At 42.6% G+C, this 21,797-nt stretch overlaps 1 protein-coding gene across 2 annotated transcripts in view; it reads right to left on the bottom strand.

The window, feature by feature from the left end:
• LOC105683554 (microtubule-associated protein futsch) overlaps positions 1 to 20,400 on the bottom strand; it is a 47,923-nt gene extending 27,523 nt beyond the window's left edge. Inside the window, exons 1-2 of one of the 2 annotated variants that reach the window (XM_012396233.3) lie at positions 20,014 to 20,400; positions 5,619 to 5,812 (exon numbers count right to left, since the gene is read on the bottom strand). In XM_012396233.3, the coding sequence (XP_012251656.2) occupies positions 5,619 to 5,718 (100 nt within the window). In that variant the 5' untranslated portion in view covers positions 5,719 to 5,812; positions 20,014 to 20,400. The remainder of the gene's footprint in view (positions 1 to 5,618; positions 5,813 to 20,013) is intronic. The other variant, XM_048649136.1, reaches the window with a different exon arrangement.
• Positions 20,401 to 21,797: the final 1,397 nt, after the last annotated feature.

Raw genomic sequence — 21,797 nt, 5'->3', positions numbered from 1 at the left:
CGACTAAATCAGAACACGACTTGAATCGAGCGTCATATCCGCTTCAATTTTGTCGCCGTGGAAAATGAAAAATTCGCGATAATTTGATCATTTTCGATCAAATTCCTGAGCTCACGGTTACGTCAAAAATTAGCGTCAAAAATTAAAAATTTCTATACACCGGTATCTCGATACCAGTAACAGCACGAATCCGTCGACGGAATTAAATGTAAAGCGAAAGCTTCCTAATCGATATTATAAATTTGATGAAGTTTAGTCAGAAATGAAGAATAATTGCAACATCTGCAAGTGTGAAATTTTTCCTATACGATATGCGACGATTTATTCGAAACTCCGGTCGCCCTGTGCGGGGGCACCTTTAGTCGTACAAAGGAGATGAGTTGCACGAGAGACGTGGCGTCTACTAGTATAGAGTCAAGTGCAACACCATGTAGCTTGAATACATCACAAAGAAATACTTGAATCCAGACACGGGGATACAGTCGGGGCGTATCGCGCGGTCTCGCGTTTTACTGCAAATAGGTGCAGGGAAAAATCGAAGACGACTCGGTAGAATAAATGGAGAAAGAGAAAAAAAAAAAAAAAAAATGGAAAATAAGGAGTAATAGAAGTAGGAGATATAAAAATTGGAGCCGATACGTATCGTGTCTGACTCGTCGTCATTTGCTGCAAAAATATTTTCCAACGGGCGCGATTTTTTGAAATTTTTCGGTGCAGGAGAATCGCAAAATATCCGCAACTGTATCGTTCGAATGAAATAATTGAAAAAAAAAAGAAAAAATGAACAAAGTGAAAAATCTATCGTGTAAAACAATTAACATTAATTACATGATTGGAAGTAATTATTTTTTTTTACACATGTTACAGATATATATATATATATATATATATATACACGTAACGGGCGTGAAAATACTACGTGGACGGGAGAATCCGGTGGTATACACGAAGCGAGGCAAGGCAAGGCAAACTACGTATAACCTATTTTGCTTGTCGAGGCCACGAAACCGACGACTACGACGCGGACGGTGCAGAACGACGTCCGAGTTTAACACACTGCAAAGTAGCAGGCGTCGCGGGTCACCAATTTAATTATTAAGTCAGTTCTAAACGGTAATTATTATTTAGGTATAGGATACTTCGCGTGACGTATACATTTTTTCAATTTTTATCTTCACGTACGGAAAAACCTGGAGCAGATGTGTCCGAATCAATACAACGTACGAGTGAAATTAAATGGGCTAATTAACGGACCGTCGCCCGGTCGAGTAGAAAAAGCAGTCGAAGAGAGAAAAAAATTATAAAGAATCTCAATCGAGTCTGAAATTCCCAAAAAAAAAAAATAAAGAAAGAAAAATCGAAATCGTCGGTTCAACTGCAACATGCACGCTGTAACATCGCTTATGGTTTTTTATACAATCGTATATGAGCAGTTGTGCGAATATAAACAGAATCTCCCCTTACAGCTGTGCAATTTTTCGGATATAATCAGAAATTTACGCTTTCGCGAACGATAAAATTCGCCAAAATTCAAAACTCCGTAATTGCCGTAGAGAAAATAATTAAATCGCGTCGCGATACGCTACGGGTGCGTGTACGATGATGAATGTCAACCGAGCATCATAATTCTTCTTCACGAAGTGATATTGCATCACGGCAGATAAAGAATAACATCAGTAAAGTCCACAGAACCTGCACCGAATTACCGAATTCGGGATCATCTCGATATATAAAATACAGTACATGGCAAAGATAAACGCTGGCGCCTCGAGGCGTTCCGCACCTCGTATTCCTACAAGATCCCGGATAAATCGGTGCAGCTAATGATTGCGTGTAAAATTGATGCGTGCACCTTAATACGTTATTAATATAATATATATTGTATACGGTGATTCGATGGTTCGGTCTGGGCGCAATGTCCGAGTCGAGTGGACACGTAAAATTCGTGCTTCCGGTCAACGGCTGACGTTCGATTCTTCGCTAGGCGGCAGCAAACCAACGGCGAACGCGAGCGTAGCGGATACACAAGCTATGAGCCTACGAACGACGAAAACGGGAAACGAGCGTCGCGACGCCCCCAACACACGCAGGCGCCTACGATCCATCTACCATTCGACGTACCTATACTCGCCTCCGCGACACACCTACATCCGTAAATTTACTTACACAGAGACACGGCGCGACGTACACGTTTATCGTTCGATTCCTCCGCAATGTTCGTGTTTCGTATTCGCGGAATAGCCGATATCGGAACGAGCGACGATTTTCCGCTCCGCGTACGACAAATCCATTAAATTGGCGATCGTCGTACATAATATACGCTGGAAGAGATCTCGACGATTTTTACATTCTTTCTTACCCATCATTTTTACGAAAATTTCAAATTTCAATGGCACCCGCGGGGTAGGTATTCGTTTGGACGGAGGTGAAAATTGACGACAAATTCGTTGAAAAAAAAAAAGAAAAGAAAATCTCGAAAAAAATTTTAGTATCGGCCATCGCGATATCGTCGGGCGAAGATTGTCGAGGATCGTACATCAGGAATCATATATAACGGGTACGCGTCCCACTCTAGCGATTTCTGATCGAATATGTTTATCAAGTGTTTGAGGTGCTCACCTTGACACAGTTTCTCGTGTATGTTTCGTACGCCTGTAGGTATACGAATGTACGGCGGGGTTGTGCGCGTGTGTGCGCGACTCTATAGGTGGGCAAGTGTGCACGGCACGTACGCGTCGAGCGTTACATGTGCAGCAGCGAGCGAGACATTGAAACGGGTGAAAAGGAAAAAAAAACGACCCAATGCAGCGACTATTACGTGACGCGATATGTACGCTTTTAATGCATATAATGTGCTATTCTTCGGCTGAACGCTAATCGACGCCTGCGTTACGAACGTACGACTGTCGCACGTTTCGTATATAATCCCGGGCGCGAAGGGGGAGGGAGGGATAAAAATCACGTTTCATATATTCCAGGTGAGGGAAGAAGTGCACGCGATTCGGCTGGAACACCTCATATCGCAGTGATGAGGATTGTTTACATGGTCGACAAATTTTTTGTTTTCAGGCTACCGTCTGAAGCGGAAGTTAATCGTGCAGTACCGCCGCACCGTGCGCGTGCAGGCGTCGTTCGCCGCGTCCGTGTATCGTTACCGTGCGGAGCGCAGTTTGGTCCACTTCTGCAATTGCGGCAGCTGCCCAGGAGATGACTAATTGACGGGAAGCGACCCTTCCCTGAATCGAACTGCAACGGAACCGAAAGTAAAAGCGCAGCGGCGCTGCGCGGATGCGGGGATCGAATTTAAACGGGCGATACAGATAGCGGGGAAAAGTCGGGGACAATATATAACCGAGAGAAAAAAAGTAAAGGGGGAGAAGAGCGTAGCTGGCTGTATACGGGGCGCTAGAGAGAAAGAGAGAGAGAGAGAGAGGGGAAAGGATGCTGCATTTATTGATGTCGTGCCGGAGGCAAAGAGCGAAACTACAAGTAAAGTTTAAATTAGGCGTACGTGCGAGCGATATCAAATATGTGCAGGGACGAGAAGGAACCGCGACGAGTTCACCCATCGATGTGTGACGTTAAAAAAAATTTTTCGAACTCGCAACACCAATTATCTTTGCGTAATGTACTCGATACATAATTATACAAACTAGAAAAAAAGTATCTCACTCGATATCGTTACAGACAAAATTTGCTTCTAACGAGTTTTGAAACGTGAGAAGCACTCGCAACTATATATAGCAACGTAAGTGAAACAGATTTTGTAATGGCGGAAATGGAAGGGTTGGCGGTCGGTTGCTATGCGGGGTTCGCGTACGGAACTGACACCGAGAACTCGGTGGAATATACGGGTAGCGCGGTGCGACGCGGGTAGGTATTCGCTAAAAAACGCGGAAGTACGCCGAGGAGCGCACAATCTCCGATTATGAATTCTAATTCCCGAAATATTTTTTAAGGACGTGCTATTTTCCCACCGTACGTGCGTCCGAGGTATGAGGTAAAAAATATAGGAGATCGCCGATGGCTGACTTTTGTACACCCCGCGTGTTAAAAAATTGACAAAATTTTCCGTCGACATTCGTGTATGTTTGTAATGAAAAGAAAAAAAAAAAAAAAAAAATCGTCTCGAAAAGCTTCTCGTTAGGGATATTTTTGAGGATACGAAAAATCGGAGATGAATATAATGAGAGGGAGAAAAGTAAAAATATGGAAGGAAGAGGTAAGAAATTTGCAAAACGAGGTAAGAACCAGCCGCCTCGTATACCTATGTAGTATACCCAGAATGCGTTGGGTACAAACGAAGCACTTGGGCTCCTCAAACTTCATCCTCTCGAGCCTTATTAAACCCTGACAGAATGGCGACAAGACGTCGTCGTTAGAGGCGAAGAAGCATCGTCCGTCTAAGACCGCTACGTTATGTATAGGTGTATACATACATAATACGTGGTACGTACATATGAGTGTAGGACCTATATACATGTATATATACATCTCTTTGCGCAGCGTGTATACGTATACAGACGGGATAAGAAGCAAGGTGGAAAGAAAGAGACGCTGATAGATAGAGGAACACCGTGACGGGGTGTAAAATGAGGGAAGGGAAACGAGCGACGAACAAGGAAAGAAAAGGGGTAAGAGAACCCTTACGCCAGGATGAAACAAGGCCACGACTTGTATGTATATATAGGACTCTGCAGCGCGGATATAATAATGACGGTAAAGTGTGTGCGTGAAAAAGGAGGAATATAAAACCAACGCGGCCCTTCCCCGTACGTAAGTATACATATATATATGTATACCTGTATCCGTACATACCCATATACAACATACATAAATAATACATAAAAGAGAGTAAAAAGAATTATACCGCGAGCAAAGAGCTTAACGTTATACGGAGAGGGAGTTGTTAACGCACGTTACCTAACACGACGATGCGATACGCTTTAACCGGCGCGTATTGTACGTACAGTCGATACGTAAGTACATGGCTATGTGTATATATACGTTGTACGTGATATACGTGCGTGTATATTATATACAAGGTAGCTTTTATCGCGTGTGGCGTGTGCAGTACCATGCCGGCAAAGCTACTCTCGTAGCCGACTTCGTATATACGTATCTACGGTGCAGAGCAGGGAGGAAATCTGAACGCTGAGTGAACCGGCGAAAAAATGAGAAAAAGGTAAAATGAGGAGAGAAAAAAAGGAACGAGCGGCGCGGGTGAAGGAGGCGACAAGATTGTTCACCCCTTTTTGCACACCAACGTATGTACTCGTTAAGCGGTACGATAATTAGAGAACAGTCGCGACGATAATTCTCTTTCTTCCGCAGTCTTCCTCGCTTTTTCGATCGCATGAAACAGATTTTAGATAATTCCTACGTTTCCTTTCAATTTCAATTTTACCCGCACACTACGTGATGTAAATCGCGTGTAAAGAATGATACATCAACGTGCGGTATAACCAACGATTTACCAAAATGGGTTACACATATTTTTTTTTTTGCTTTCGTTTTCAATTCAAAAAATGAAACAGAAGAGCCAATTGCAGCGGTGAAAAGAACGCTCGAATAATCGTACATATACAACTACAGGATGTGTAACGAGATTGGCTTACCTGTGGAGGGCGTGGGTGGGTGAGGAGGCGTCGGTCTCGTCGATGGCGTCGGAGGTGCCCTCGCGGGGGTGTCGTCGGCGGAGGGAGTGCGTTCCCTCATGCTCCCGGGTCTCCCCGGGACGCAGGATGGCTGCCGCCCTCGGCACCCCCTTCAAAACCACCGATCTCGCGGGCACGTACTTCCTCGAGCGTCCCTGCGACGTGCACGGAGAAGGAAGAAAAATTATATATGACAGCGAAATTTGTCCACAGTCTGCATAAAAACTGTCATGTGAAAATAATCACGCTTCGCTCATTCGCGCTGGGATTTTGGTTTTCTGGACAATTGCCATTTATTGTTAGTTATTATTTTATTTTTTTTTTTTTATCTCAGCGATTCGCGCTTCATAGTGCGTGAAAATTGCGTCGAACAGCTATAGGTACAGCTGTTCAATCAATTTCATCGATAATTTGAATTGAAGTCGTAATAATAAGGGAACAATAAATATGTAATATATACGAATACGTATAATAATGACGTCATATAATTCCTGCGGCTGACAATCGCTCATTAATACAATTATACGCGAATAATCCCCCCCCGAATGTATACGGTGGGAAAATATTCGCCGGATACATTCGAGAGCTCAACCATTGCCCGAAAATTTTTGTGATCAAAAACGAGAAAAAAAAAAATTCATCCCTTGCAGGAAAAAAAGGAATGAGAATCAATCATTGCGCCGTATACCTACGTGTAATGTTCGCATTATGCGCCTATAGACGTATGCCGCGTAGATTGGGATAAAAAATGTGTGTGGCATAGAAGGAAAAAATGTTGCAAATTTTTTTTGTATAAAAAATTATTGCGCAACGAATACAACTACTGGCGGCAACGCGGAAATATATGAATACGCTAATTAGAGGATTTACAGGATGCGTGGGACGATTTCTGCACCTACGGTATACGTTGAAGACTTGAGTATTGCAGTCAGTCAGTCAGTCAGTCAGTCAGTGCACCGGACACGGCGAGCTACAGGAACATAATTGCCGCAGCTATACGACCGTTCACAAATTACATTACACCGTTTATTATACTCGGTTAAAGACGTCCACGTATGTACAGTAGGGTGTTTCATTTTTGAGCGATATTTTGTTTTCTCTTTTCCTATACCCGAAAATCTGATACTTCATAGATTTTTCGATGTTGAAAAATTTTTTGGCGGGAAATAACTAGACGGATTTTGTAGGGCATTGAATATGCTGCAAAAAAGTTACATTAAGTTTTGGCTCTACGACCAATAGTTTTCAAATTACAGAGCTTGAAAGGTGCATACGAGTGTATATTGAGGAAAATCGACATCAAATCCCCTGTAATTTGGAATTTATTCATCGTACATGAAAAATTAGCTTATGAAATTATAATCTATTGAAAAATCAACTCATTAGCCGATTTTTCTCCTTCAGGGAGGGCTATTTGATACATGTATCAAAGGAACTGATATTTCATTCGACTCCAGGATAGTTGGATTCCAGTGATTGGTCGAATGCGCATAAAAGTGTAAGCTCTTGCTATTCGCAAATTGTTTAGCCATTAGGAATCTCCGATTTACAATGTATGCAAGGGTAGACGTCCAGCGATTGGACGGCGTACGCCAATAAGAATATAAACTCATTCAATTCCCAGAATTTCTCGCCTCAGGAAGGGATCTCTGATACATATATGTCAAAGGAACTTATTTCATTCGACTCCAGAATACTTGGAGCCCAGTGATTGGTCAAACGCACATAAAAGTATTGGCTCATTCTATTCGCAAATTGTTTAGCCATTAGGAATCTTCGATTTACAATGTATGCAAGGGTAACTTATTTATCACGCCCGTAGAAGAGTAGAGATCCAGCGATTGGACGGTGAACGCCAATAAGAATATAAACTCATTCAATTCCCAGAATTTTCAGCCTTTGGGGAGGGATACTAGATACATATGTCAGAGGAACTTATTTCATTCGACTCAAGAATATTTGGAGTCCAGTGATTGGTCGAATGCGCATAAAAGTGTAAGCTCTTGCTATTCGCAAATTGTTTAGCCATTAGGAATCTCCGATTTACAATGTATGCAAGGGTAGACGTCCAGCGATTGGACGGCGTACGCCAATAAGAATTCAAACTCATGCAATTCCCAGAATTTCTCGCCTTAGGAAGGGATCTCTGATACATATAATATGTTAAAGGAACTTATTTCGTTCGACTGCCGAATATTCGGGTCCAGCGTTTGGACAAACGCACATAATAGATAATAGGTTGATTTTTCAATAGATTAAAACTTCATTAACCAATTTTTGTATATATGATAAATAAATTCTCAAGTATAGGGGATTTGATGTTAATTTTTATCGAAGAACCAAAATAAAATTCGATTTTTGAACAAGAAATGAATAATTTTTTTAATTGGGTTTAATATGCTTTTCTTACGTATTTTGACCTCAGGAATCCAGATTTGGAAGAAAAATTGATCTATCTCTAACATTGACCGAGTTATCGCCAATTTTCAGCTTTTTGGAGTCAAAAATAAAAAATTTATTTTATAGTTTATCCCAATGTAATTTGAGCTCAGGAATCCGAATCTGGAAGAAAAATTGATCTATCTGCAAAAATGACCGAATTATACCAATTTTTTCGCATTTTTTACCATAAAAATGCAGATATCTCGAAGGAAAAAAATCGTAGCTCAATTTGGACAACGGATTCGTGTTTCTGAGGTCGAAATACATAAGAAAAGTGCCATACAATCGATTTTAAAAAATAAAAATTTTTGGCCAAAATTTGAGATTTTTCCAAGGGGTACCCCTTACGATTTTTTCAAATTTTGACCAAAAATTTTTATTTTTTAAAATTGATCGTATGGCACTTTTCTTATGTATTTTGACCTCAGGAACACGAATCCGTTGTCCAAATTGAGCTACGATTTTTTCCCTTCGAGATATCCTCAAATTTATGCCAAAAATCGCGGAAAAATAGGAATAAATCGGTCATTTTTGCAGATAGACCAATTTTTCTTCCAGATTCGGATTCCTGAGCTCAAATTACATTAGGATAGACTAAAAAATCAATTTTTTATTTTTGACCCCAAAAAGCTGAAAATTGGCGATAACTCGGTCAATTTTATAGATAGATCAATTTTTCTTCCAGATTCGGATTTCTGAGATCAAAATACGTCAGAAAAGCATATCAACCCCATTTAAAAAAATGATTTATTTTTTGGTCAAAAATCCTAGGAAGCAACTAAAAATTGTCGATTGTGATTGTTTTTTACTCAACTTTAATTTTAAGTCAAAAAAAGAGCATGTCATCTTTTGATTTTATACTTAGGACAATGATTTACGAAAGAAGAAACTTGAAAAACAAACTGTCAAATATTAAATCTTCAAAAACTTGAAACTTGGAAATATATGATTGAAAAATGGTATGATAATATTTATGATCACGATTATGCGCTATGAATGAGTATAATTTACGTATATGTATGCTTTCTGGTTTTTTTATGTCACTAATTCACTTGGAATTTTATTCCAACAGGGATATTCCTCTTCTTCCACGAAGTATCAGTTTTTCCGGTAGGAGAAGATTAAAAAAATATCACCTGAAAATGGAACACCCTGACGCACATACATGTTACATATGTACACATTTAAATGTATACGTACGTAGACGTATATGCACGCTATAAATGAGCAGTTAACAACCCATTACTCCCACAAAACTGTGGTCATGCAGCACGTGGACGATACATCATCAGCTTGCTGATGACAACGAGGTGTTCTACAAACGTCATTGCAGGTGCGAGGATACGCCAAGTATTATTACGAACGTATACTACATTGAGACGAACGCGTGAACTCTATAAGAACTGGAGAGGGGTAGCTGCCTGCGTACAATTGGATACCGCCGAGAGAGAAAATCCCTCGAACGTTGACGGAATTAACGAAACATCGAAATTTACTGCAAATTTGAGATTTATTCAAATTACCGACAGCGAATGATGGAGAAATCTTTGAACCGGCGATTGATTATAATATTCAAAATCGTGAACAACGGTGATCACGCTTCGTGAATCGTAATCGTGCCCCCATTACGAGGGGTGGCTTTTTTCCTTCCCTTCCATTTTTCTTCCGGAAGAATAGGTGGCGGTAACGCAGTCCAAAAATGCTTAGAATTGAGAACGTCCCGGAGAACGTTATCCCAAAAGGCGTCCCCGCGAGCGAGTTTTGTCGCTCGTACCCATACGTATATCAACCTCACACACTTCGTCGTTTCGTCGTCGTCACTTGAAAGGCTTGGCATCCGCCCCGCCGCACACGGCGCGGGTGAGTTTCATCGATTCCGTCACCGTACGTACACCCGATAGTATTGAAAAATAGCACCGAATGCCACTCTCCCCGCGAGACAAAGGCTTCAATTATTTTACAATTCTTGACGAGCGCGTTTCTGTTTCGAGTGCGTGCCGAATTATCGTATAACGCGTGAAAATTCACCTCGTAATATTTATTCGCAGGAAAAGCATTATTTTTCCCTTCGTCGAAGGCGACTCCCGCAGGTTGGGCAGGATAAATATCTCAACTAATATACCTGGCCCAAGCCCGGTAGAAACCCGAAAAAATACCGCGCACCGCGGATTATACCTGAGGAATAGGGTCGGGTGAACGTAGGAGGGAGTAACTTGGTTACCTGCGACGCGCGGGACTGCCCCAACAAATGCGGTTGATTTCGTACACGTGAAATTGAGGCGGTGAACGGAAAAAAAATAGTAACCACCCCGTATACATATACGTATTGTACAGCGCGGTGTCGCAAGCGACGCGCGACGACGAGGTGACGATGGATTTTAAAAACGTCAATTAGTACCGACGTGACAATCGGCGACAAATATTTCACGGCTGATTTTACGAGCTGATCGAACCAATACACACGATTGGAACACAATTTTACCCGAACAATTCGGAAATTTAACTACGTATAACCTAGTTTTGAATCGTGTAACTTTTATTACACGAAAACGAGCAGCAGGCGGGAGGGATCAACGGAGTTTGGAAGAAAAGTTGTACCGCCGTCGTGGAGCTTTTCTCTGGGGTGAGAAAAAACTTCATACAGTTGTCAGAAAGTTCGGAAAATATCGAACTATGCAGGACGAGTTTTCTATAATTTCTTGAAGTATGTAGATTTTTTTTGAAATAGGTGTCGTATCTATTCATTGACACCATCAAATCACCTGCGCGTACAATTTTCCTATATACCAACCTACATTCGATATTTTCATCTGAATCCACGCTTGTACGCTTTCATGCGTGTCGATCGATAATTATTACGATAAAATTATGTAATCTTTCGGAGTGGGTGTGCCCGGACATACGTATAATTAAACCGCGTTGTTATTTCCGTGGCTGAGCATAAAATTGTCGCAAATTCGCACATCGGAGGGTCGCAGGTTGTCCCGACTTGCTAGAGAGATCCGGACTCTAAACGGTCACGTCGTCGCACAGCGAGTGTATATTATACGCGAGAATTACAAGTTGACGTATGGCTCTCAGGTGTAGGGTCTGCGTACGTACGTGCGTACGTAAGCACCTGGCATATCTATATGTAGCACGTGGCACCCGGTAGAATTGCTCCAAGACGCTTTGGCTTCGCCCGTTCATCTAGAGTACCCGTTCGTACGAACGTGGGTAGGTATATGGTACGGTCGTATAACGTATAACAGCTAACAGTGTGGGTATGCAACCTTCTCGTGCTCTGCTTTTACCTCTATGTATATATATCTGGCTTTTCTCTCTTGCTACGAGGCAGTCCAGCGCTGCTCGATAACTCGACGAGAGTCCCGTAACACAACCGCGAGTCTGGAATTAGGGGCCTACGAATTGGGCGTTATTTGCATGAAATATAAAAAATCGGATATTCGCAGGTACGTCTTCGCAGGGACGTGAAAACTTCCAGGAGCCGATCATCCCTCAGGATGTAATGAATCGTCGGATTCTACATTGGACTCTGCGTGCGATTTCGGTGGCTCTTTTTTCTGCAAAAAAAGCGTGCGTAGGAACAAAATTTGATACACCCAACAGCTCCACCGAATATCGAGCATTAACATTTTCCCAAGACGAGCTCAATTTCTCTTCTTGTTGAAATTTTATTCGGCTAGAAGTTCGCGGTTTCCAATTAGCCGACGGCTCATCCCCCTTCGTAAAAATATGCCCACCGCGTACGCTATCGCAGTTTGAGTTTCGAGTCCGCGTAACGTGGTATCAGTATAGGAAACGAAGGAACAGCCATTGCTTCGACGTCGGTCGGCACGTACTTCCACAGTATAACATCGCGTAGATATACTGCACCTATACGTACATCAGGCGTGTAAACGTGTGTACGTGTAAAGCAAAGCGGTGCCCCACACGACGGCATATGATACGGTGACGTCTGCCTTTGCTCTAGCAACCGCGGTTCGTACGGGTAAGTGAAAAAAACGCCCGAGCGCGGATATGCTATATCTCAATGTTTCAGAGCTGAGAGGACATCAGACCGGAGCCCGGGATCTCGATCTTGAATTTATAAGGCGTGATCAGAAATTGACGAGCGTCGCGAAATCCCATTTTGCGGAGAACTATTTTCCCCCCTTGTCTCTGCCGACATCAGAGTAGCAAAATGCTGATTTGCAGATATCGAATGTGTTTCTAAAAATATACTGGCGAAATTGTAGGATTTTTTGATTTTCTTTCCAAGAGCGAGTAGATGTACGTATATCGGGGCATTTTTTGGCCGTCGTAAATTTCAAGGAAAAACAAGAAAAGTAACGCGCAGCTGGTGTATGATCTGAAAACTATAATTTTCAAGATCTCGCCTATGTATGATCGAGAAATTTCGTGAAAACAGAAACGTGTCACTTATGTGCAGTGCGGCGACTCGGGACGCCGAATTAAATTCACCATTTATATAACACGTATAGCGCTACGACAATTTATCTGGATGTCCCGTCTCCATTTTCTATACAGTCTGATCCCCCGGGAGAGAGTGGCAATCAGAGGGAGTATTTCGATGTGCTATTAGGTGTTGCTATGTGCGTTGGGGTTCTGCAGCAGCAAGGAGACCGACGGACCTCGCGGGTTCGCCGGTTGAAGGTTCGTTCACACCGACGAATCGACCGTCGACGATTTTGGTCAAGGGAACGAACGTGGATCTCAGCCGCATGCGGACGGTGCAATGGGCGGTGTTTCCTGTATAATATGGACGAATCTTACGTCGCTGCATGAATTTGATAATTTCATTTCCTTGCATCGACTTTGTTTTTTCTCTGTTTTTTTTTGTTTTTTATTCCAGAACAACTCGCAGCATCGTCGGCCAGGCAGCGGTAAATTTAATCAGCCCCCACGGAGTGTGAAAAGGTTATAACGACGTCGCTGCTTGGTCGACCGTTCGCGCTGTCCCTTGTTATACGTATATTGTCCGGCTATGTGTGCGCGGATCGGCGCCGCGACGCTTTTATAAACCATGTAACACCGCGGGGTGTGCCGTTGTTCAAGATTCGACCGACTGCTACCTGAATTTCAGAAGTTGATCCTCGAATTCTACGAGATCCGGAAAGTGAAAAAACTGAAAACTGGTTTACCCCAACGGCTCGGAAACCGTGCAGTCTAACGAAATGTGTTATGTATATTCCCCGCATCGCATGGTTTTTTCGGTCAACGTAATTGTACATGCGGAGATCAAAAAATTGTTTCACAGAAATATCGGAAATTTTTACCTTACATTGGATATTTACTCGGGGAATTTTACATCTTTTCGCATCGATATATTAAAAGCATCGCATGTATAGTAATATACTATACTTGCCGTATTGCTGCAGGCGTATATAACCGAGTAATGCTTGCGTGACTGTACATAATACGTATACATAGAAAATTTACCGTTAATATACCAACGGCGGCAGGCAGACATACGTATATATATATGTATACGTGATAGCTATATCCACACAACCTACAGATAACGCGGAGAGAGACTAGACGGTCATTTACACTTCGGATTTTTGACTCGTCATCGCATCGCATTTCATCTAAACATACGTATACGTATAGAACTGAGTATACAGGTAATGCAGACGGGTGAAAACACACGTCTCCGTACAAATATCACCTTTTCTAAATTCGCGAAGATCGTACATTATATATATTTCCTTCGCATCTACTTTTGCGGACCGCTTGTATCCGATAAAAAGGCGTGAGCCAAAAAAGCGACCTTGCCGAGCTGATGTTGAGAGTCGAAACACTCAAAAATGAGTTCGAAAATTTTTGCTGCATTGTGAGAGAAAATGAAAAAAATATCATAAAACGGCGAGTTATGTGTGGGCGATTACAGATTATACCTCGAAATTTATATGGCAATGATTTCTGTATGACCTACGTATAAACTTGCCAAAAAGTGAAAATAAAAGAAAAAGAAGAACGGGAATAAAGTTTCTGGCGTGTATATATAGTGTGTATAGTAGTGGACGTTGGTTTTATTGATCAGCAGAGATTTTGTGCACCGCAATATCGCAACACAAAGAAAAAAAAAAAAAAAAAAAGAAAAGGAATAAAAGCAGCACGTCTACTTGCACCGCAGCCTCCCGCTGCCGTTGGTCGATATTTATTACATAGATGCCCAGAGATTTATGAAGTACATGGATAATTCGCGTAGAATCGGTAGATTACGTAGGGGAAAATCCGGTTGGTTTGCTATTTAATTAAGCGCTCTGGTAATTAACCCAACTAAGATATCGTCCCAAAACTTTCGAAGTGTTTGGATGATATATTCCGCACCCCTGAAGTCTCGCTGCAGACAATCGGTTCCGCATTTACCGGAGAACGTGACTCGAATGTCCGTTTTTTTTTTTTTTTTTTTTCTTCAAGTCCCGTGAAAAATAAAATATATAGATATCCATATACCTATCGATACGATATGTGCGGAGATAAAAGGCTTGCCTCGAATTCTACGTAAGAGTAGATATAATGGAAATGTAGGGCCTGATAAAACCGAAATGGAAAGGCTTGTAAAATGAGAAATAGCAAAACCGATACGCGGTCAAAATTAGCATCGGAACGGCCGGGGAACGACGCCTGCCGGGTACATATTCGGTGACCAATGACCATATACCAACCTATAATCTATTCATAACGTCACATGTACGTGGACGGCGAACGACGAGTCTGAAAATCACCGAAGATGAAAATCGTTATTCGAAACCTTCCCGAAGTTTTGTGACCGCACGTGACGTCACTGCGAACTCCTCGGTCTACCGAGTCTCCATTGATGATACACGGGTGTCGCGTCGTCACGTGAACAAAAAAAATAAAATAAATAGAATAAATAAAATAAAATAGCAGAACCATCGATCGCAAAATTTCTCGACTTTCGTCATCAGGAATCAGGGTGCAGTACGACAATCTGAACCGCAGATATAGGCGTATGAGATACACACACCTACGTAAAATACCTACGAACAACAGAGATGGAAAATCGAGCGAATTGTACGAACGAGAGCAAGTTCAGATATCTTATTGCTGACGGGTGTATACCGCGCGGTAACGCAGCACGCGATTCGTCATCGCCATCGTCATTTTGTATCGTTGTTATCAGCACTGACAAAAATCACGGTACTTTCTCGGGGGCCCTTTTTCACAATTATTAAGTGCCTATAGGATCTACCTGCTGCTGCTTTGTTGGTCCGTACAGGGGATAATCGGTCCATATCCGTCCGTCGCGTTCGTTCGTTCATCCGGCGCTGTATATACATATATTGGATGCGATGTCTTCTCCATCCACGCACGAATCATCAGAATTCGTTCACTCTGCACGAGTGTACAACGTCGGTGGAACGACGCGATGATAGCGGACGGTCTATACTATTATAACGCGGTGGTTTTTTTTTTTTTTTGACGAATATCATCCGAAGCTTTCTTCATTTTGGAACGAGCATCTCCGAATTTATACGGGGTGTTCCACGATCGAACGGAAATGAATATTCCGAAATGCTCCCGTGGATTATTATCTAGCGCGACACCTCCGCGATGCGGATGGTACAATACGTCCCGCTGTGCGCATATATATTTCTTTGTCTCCGCAAATTTCCCGTCCTTGGAATGCCTTGGTACGAACGTGCGTACCCAACGATATATGTGCCTACGGATATTTCTGTTTCTTTCCATTCCTATTTTCTTTCTATACTCGCGCGTTCGTTCGTTCGTTCGTTCGTTCGTTCGTTCGTTATTCCTTTGCCGTTTGCTGCCGTTTGCTGCGAACGCTGCAGGCGGAGCTGCAGGCCGGAACGCCATTTGCAATGATAGTGACAGTGCCGTTGGTGGTGCTGGCGCTACGTCTGCAGGTTTTCTTCTATTGACGGTCGTGTTTTCCCAGACACACGCGACCTACTTATGCGAAGAGTTCGTGGCACCGATACACATCTACGGGGTGTTCCGAAAGGACCGGCAACGCCGACCGTTTCAGGTATATACACACCTGGTTAAAAAACGATACCATAGGTGAGCCCAGCGGCGTCGAAGAGCGAACCGTGTAGCAACCTGAATTTAGCTTTTTCCGACGATGCATCGCTGCAGACGGTGCTGGATCATCGATCCGCGGCTACGCGAGGCACGAAAAAAGCTGAAAATGGAGGGACGGAAATACAGGGACGTACGATCTCAGGAGTATCTTACAGCTCGGCGCCAGAAAAGCACATCCGCAACCCCCTTTCCGAAACCACGCGAATTTAGTTACACGTCAGGATTCACGATATTTCGCGCGTGCGGATGCGTGCATCACGCACATTGTTACATGCCACGTGTGGATATGCGTGCTCGCGAAACAAGCGACTCGATACTTTTGTTCGTATACATGTATAACGAGAACGCGGTGTTTTCGCGTTCATCCGATCATAAATCGATGAAATTTCCAATCGTTCTACACACATGCGAATTATATTGAGCCACTTTGTGCAAAAGTGATAACGTATTTCAATCTCGCGTTCGTACAATTATTATCGTATCGGATTATCCTCCAACAGCATCGCGCGTGCAGTTGTGTATAAAATTTTATGGCTTTGGGAAAATATAAGAGCGGAACAAACATCGCTTAATATGATTGCCGTTGGTACCTGTACACGTTATGTGGTCGAACGAATTCGTGGTGTTGGCTACGAAATTTTCATGGAAATCTCGGTGAAAAAAAGTGACTAATTCTGATGATATTTATTTGACGTTGGTATTATACGGAAAACTAATTATTTCCATTTATACGTATGTATATCGTCGCGCATTTCAACGTGACTGCGGAGTTTCGCACGAAAAAGGGGATGATATCCTCCTGTGATTTTGGAAAAACCTTTGATCTCATGTACGCGCATAAATGTGTACCTGTACAGAAAATTCGTACATACAGCTCACCTCTGGCGACTTCTGGGAAAAGAGGAACGCGCGTACATGATGTGTACTGAAGTAGATTTCGGTACATAGCCTACCTAGTATAATTTGTATGTAGGTACGGCGCTGCAGGTTGGTTTCGAGTGGAGATATTAAATGTATATTCGGATGTAATTTTCTTTTCATACTTTTTTAGAAATTTTCCAATATTCATATTAGGGTGGGTTAAAGAAAAATTTTTGTCCTCTTATTATTGTAATGCAAGTATAAAATCAAAAAATGACATGTTTTTTTTTTACTTAAAATTAAAGTTGAGTAAAAAACAATCACAATATACAATTTTTAGATGTTTCCTATGATTTTTGACCAAAAAATAGATCATTTGTTAATTAGGTTTAATATGCTTTTCTTACGTATTTTGAGCTCAGGAATCCGAATCCGAAAGAAAAATTGATCTATCTCTAAAATTGACCGAGTTATCGCCAATTTTCAGCTTTTTGGGGTCAAAAATAAAAAATTGATTTTTTAGTCTATCCCACTGTAATTTGAGCTCAGGAATCCGAATCTGGAAGAAAAATTGATCTATCTGCAAAAATGACCGAATTATACCCATTTTTTCGCATTTTTTACCATAAAAATGGAGATATCTCGAAGGGAAAAAATCGTAGCTCAATTTGGACAACAGATTCGTGTTCCTGGGGTCAAAATACATAAGAATAGTGCCATACGATCAATTTTTAAAAATGAAAATTTTGGCCAAAATTTGAAAAAATCGTAAGGGGTACCCCTTGGAAAAATCTCAAAATTTGACCAAAAATTTTTATTTTTCAAAATCAATCGTATGGCATTTTTCTTATGTATTTTGACCTCAGAAACACGAATCCGTTGTCCAAATTGAGCTACGATTTTTTCCCTTTGAGATATCTCCATTTTTATGCCAAAAAATGCGAAAAAATGGGGATAACTCGGTCATTTGTAAAGATGGATCAATTTTTCTTTCGGTTTCGGATTCCTGAGCTCAAATTACATCTAGATAGATTAAAAAATCAATTTTTTATTTTTGACCCGGAAAAGCTGAAAATTGGCGATAACTCGGTCAATTTTAGCGTTAGGTCAATTTTTCTTCCAGATTCGGATTTCTGAGGTCAAAATACGTAAGAAAAGCATATTAAACTCAATTAAAACAATGATTTATTTTTTGCTCAAAAATCAATTTTTTTTTGGTTCTTCAAGAGTAATCTCACATATAATCAGCTCAGGAATCCAAATCTGAAAGCCAAAATTATATACTCGTGCAATCGATCGAGTAATCATTAGGTGGAAAAAATTTTCCCCACATTTGACAAATTTTTTTTTTTCATAAAGTACAAATTCTGCCCCCACGCTAAGAAGGTGAAGAAAAAAAAAATGTTTCAACCCACCCCAATACATATATACGTACGTCAACGAATTTTAATGATTTTCGAAGTTAGGTTTGGAACTTACTTCGCTTCACCGTAACAGTAATTAAAAATCGTCGAGGTTTATTCGTGCGGCTAGTTTGTTCAATTGCAGCGCACCGATCGTTATTGCCCAATGCAAATATTGCGCAGGCATGGTTCGTATGCAAAATTTGAAATCACCAACAGGATATCTGTACAGATTCCGCGAAAACTGGTTTTTTGGTGATTTCGTTGGCGCGACCAGCGAGCATGATGCGGTGCGGAAAGAATTTTGTGAAAAAATCATTTCGAGAAATGGAAAGAAACGATGGACTTTGAATTTTTCGACTTTTCGGGGCTCGATTCCTCCAACGAAAGGGAATCGTCGGAACATCGAGGAGAAAAATCGTTTCGGCCCGCTCCTTTTCGAATCGCGATGAATATTTTAGTCTCTAGTGGTCCAAAAAAGTGCCCGCGACGTTCACCGCTCCCGTCTGTGACGTCATTCGAGCAACGAACAGCTTGTTCGCCCGATTGCGCGGCGTTTCCGCGACGACTTGGAGCTAAAATTCTCCTTCCGCATGGCGGCTTTCAATTCCAAACCCGATCAAGGGACTCGCCATCGTTCAGGGCGATCGAATAAACAAGAAAATATCGTATCCCCACTTTCCTGACACCCACGTAGCCAGAAACCTGCAGCTACCTACGAAACGGAGACTCGACTCCTCGCCTCCGTCGTAAAAATCGATCGCCCTGAACCGGCCACTAGGAGCTTCGCGCTCTAGACGGAAGAAGACTGCAGCAAACAGCTATAGGGGGTTACAACGGGGTTAACATTCTCCGACTCTAGCTAGATTTCGATGAAAATGAGAGCGTGCCGTTGCCCCTGCTTCGTCCGAAATGAAACGCAGGAAAATTATTCTTATCCTCTTATCGCGCTTCGAGCGACCGCGATACCGATTTCCGTGATTTTTTTTCATTTCTTTTACTTTCAACTATTATATCGCATTCTTTCAAAGGTCACGCTCGCTCCATTCGCAGACCAGACGCGGTACGCGAACTAGGAAGTTTAGGATAGTTTCTTCGCCAGCGAAATCGGATCGCCTCAGGTTCGCTAACGCTGCTGCGTACGGACCTATACCTTCTCGTCTCCCCATAAATCCCCGACGATCGTCGTGCGCTTTAAAGCATCTTGTTTACGTTGCCTAGCGATAAAATATTCTTTCGCGTATCGATACGTCCGATTAAAATACGCGACCACCGGATCTCATTACCGCTGGATATTCGATAAACGGGTCATTTTTCCTCCCAGACTCATCGCTCTGGTCAACATAAGGGAGTACCCGAAGATACGCGAGGAGGATTTTCAAAGGGGGTTTGCATCGAGAGCTCGACAAGCCGACGAACCCGAAATTCCGAATGTTTTTGTGCCAGAGCGACGTGCACAGAAATTACCAGTGGCTCCCAACTCATCTAGCGTATCAGTTTTCGAGGAGAACATCGAAACAACAGCGACGATAAATAATAACGAGAGTGAGGCGAAGGAAACGTTGTATACTCACGTCGTCATTTCGGCGATGATCGAGTTATCCGGCAAAATCGTTGCTCGAATCACTCTCCCGCGGCGAACTCTTCGTTAATTACTTGAGGTCACTTTTAAACCGTACGGTCATCACGAGTATACGAGGACACTTGAAAAAAAAAGAGGCTGACAATGGGCAGAGGCGGCGGAATGGCCACTCGCAACCGCTGCCGTTGGTGTTGCTATTGCTGGTTCTTGGTGCACAGAGAACACGCGCGTCGTCGTCGTCGTCTCTCCTTTCCGACGGGTCAAGAACTCGGATTCGGAATTTCCTACATGATATCGGTGACACAGTCCCACTTGACCGCGATCGCGTTACCGTCGCTCCCCGACGACGAATGAGTAAAAAAAAAATAATAATACAGATACAGATGATCTGAGCGACCGAGGTATTTAAGCGACACCGCGAACACCGCGAGGTTTTCCTTCTATCGGGGAGGGCGAGAAAAACGTAGAGGAAAGAAGTCCTCGGCGGGAGCGAGCTCCTAGATGAAATTTGTAGTTGCTCGGTGCAACCGACTTTCCATACTGAGCTCTCGACGCTCTCGTAGCCGTGCCCCACTCGACGACGCTTCTGCCAACGTAGAGGTCGAGAACTCCCTAGACTTCCGTGTCCGAGACTCGTGGAATCGTAATCGAGGATCCCAAAATCGCCTCGAACTACCCACAGGGACGTATTAACGGGATGCCGAATTTTTCATTATGCTATTATTTGCGTTCAAACGATTTTGCGAAGCTTTCACTTTTGTACGGTTGAATCGCATAATACCCTCGCGCTGTGGTTCGCTCGACCCGATGTAATTATTTCAATGAAAAATTTTTCCTCCTATCAACCGAACCCATCGACACCGATAAGAAATGACGAAGCGATCGCGTCGATACACCGTGCGGAAAATAGCTCGCGATCGAACGAAAATCTTGGCGATCGCGATTGGGAAAAAATTTCACCGAAAAAACATTCGCAGAAAATTTTTCATCGGCTTGACGCAACGAAACCGTTCTGCACCCGCGGATCGCATTCGTTGCCGACCGCAGGTCGTTCGAAGAAAATCACCTGCGACGATTATCGCTACTCGATTGCCGCTTGATCGCCCTATGGAACGGAATTAGTTCACCGTCGTTCATGCCCAATAATTTTACATGACAATTGTACTGGTCACCGTGTACATCGGATCTTGAATCGAGAAGAGCGAACGTACGACCGCTTACGCGTTCTATTCACGGAGATCACTCGTCGTCGAAATGAAAATGAAATTATATCCGAACGGCGATTATTCGATTTCGAACAAAAGTCAAATAAAATCAACGAGCGAAGTGCACAGCCCCGTAGGCGATATATAGCGGAACGTTGAGAGTTGGGCGTCGAGGACTGAGGTTGGGTGTAATTTCAACACCGCAAGGCTAAATATATACCTATGTATACATAATACAAGAGCGTGCGGGGTTCGGCTCTAGTTATAGACAAAATTTACGTCAGGTACGCGCGTGGTCTCATTTCTAGAAGTAGTAGTATGTATATGGAAGGGGGTTGGGTGAGCGAGGATCCTACGAAAAATAGTCTCGCATTATGAGCTTGATACACGGAAGGGCTCCGCAGGGAATTATTTACTATATACGTATACCGTTCGCACGAAAGTATGTGAAAAACAGAAAATTTCGCCTCGTAAGAAAACCGCTTCACTTACAGTCGTCGTACTTAAGCCCTTGTAATCCCGTACGCGCATCAACTCGATACCGCGGTGCTGTTTCCTTTGCAAAAACGTG

The sequence above is a fragment of the Athalia rosae genome, chromosome 1 (genome assembly GCF_917208135.1).
Source record: "Athalia rosae chromosome 1, iyAthRosa1.1, whole genome shotgun sequence".
Taxonomy (NCBI): domain Eukaryota; kingdom Metazoa; phylum Arthropoda; class Insecta; order Hymenoptera; family Athaliidae; genus Athalia; species Athalia rosae.
This window is presented reverse-complemented; position numbering and strand designations above follow the sequence as displayed.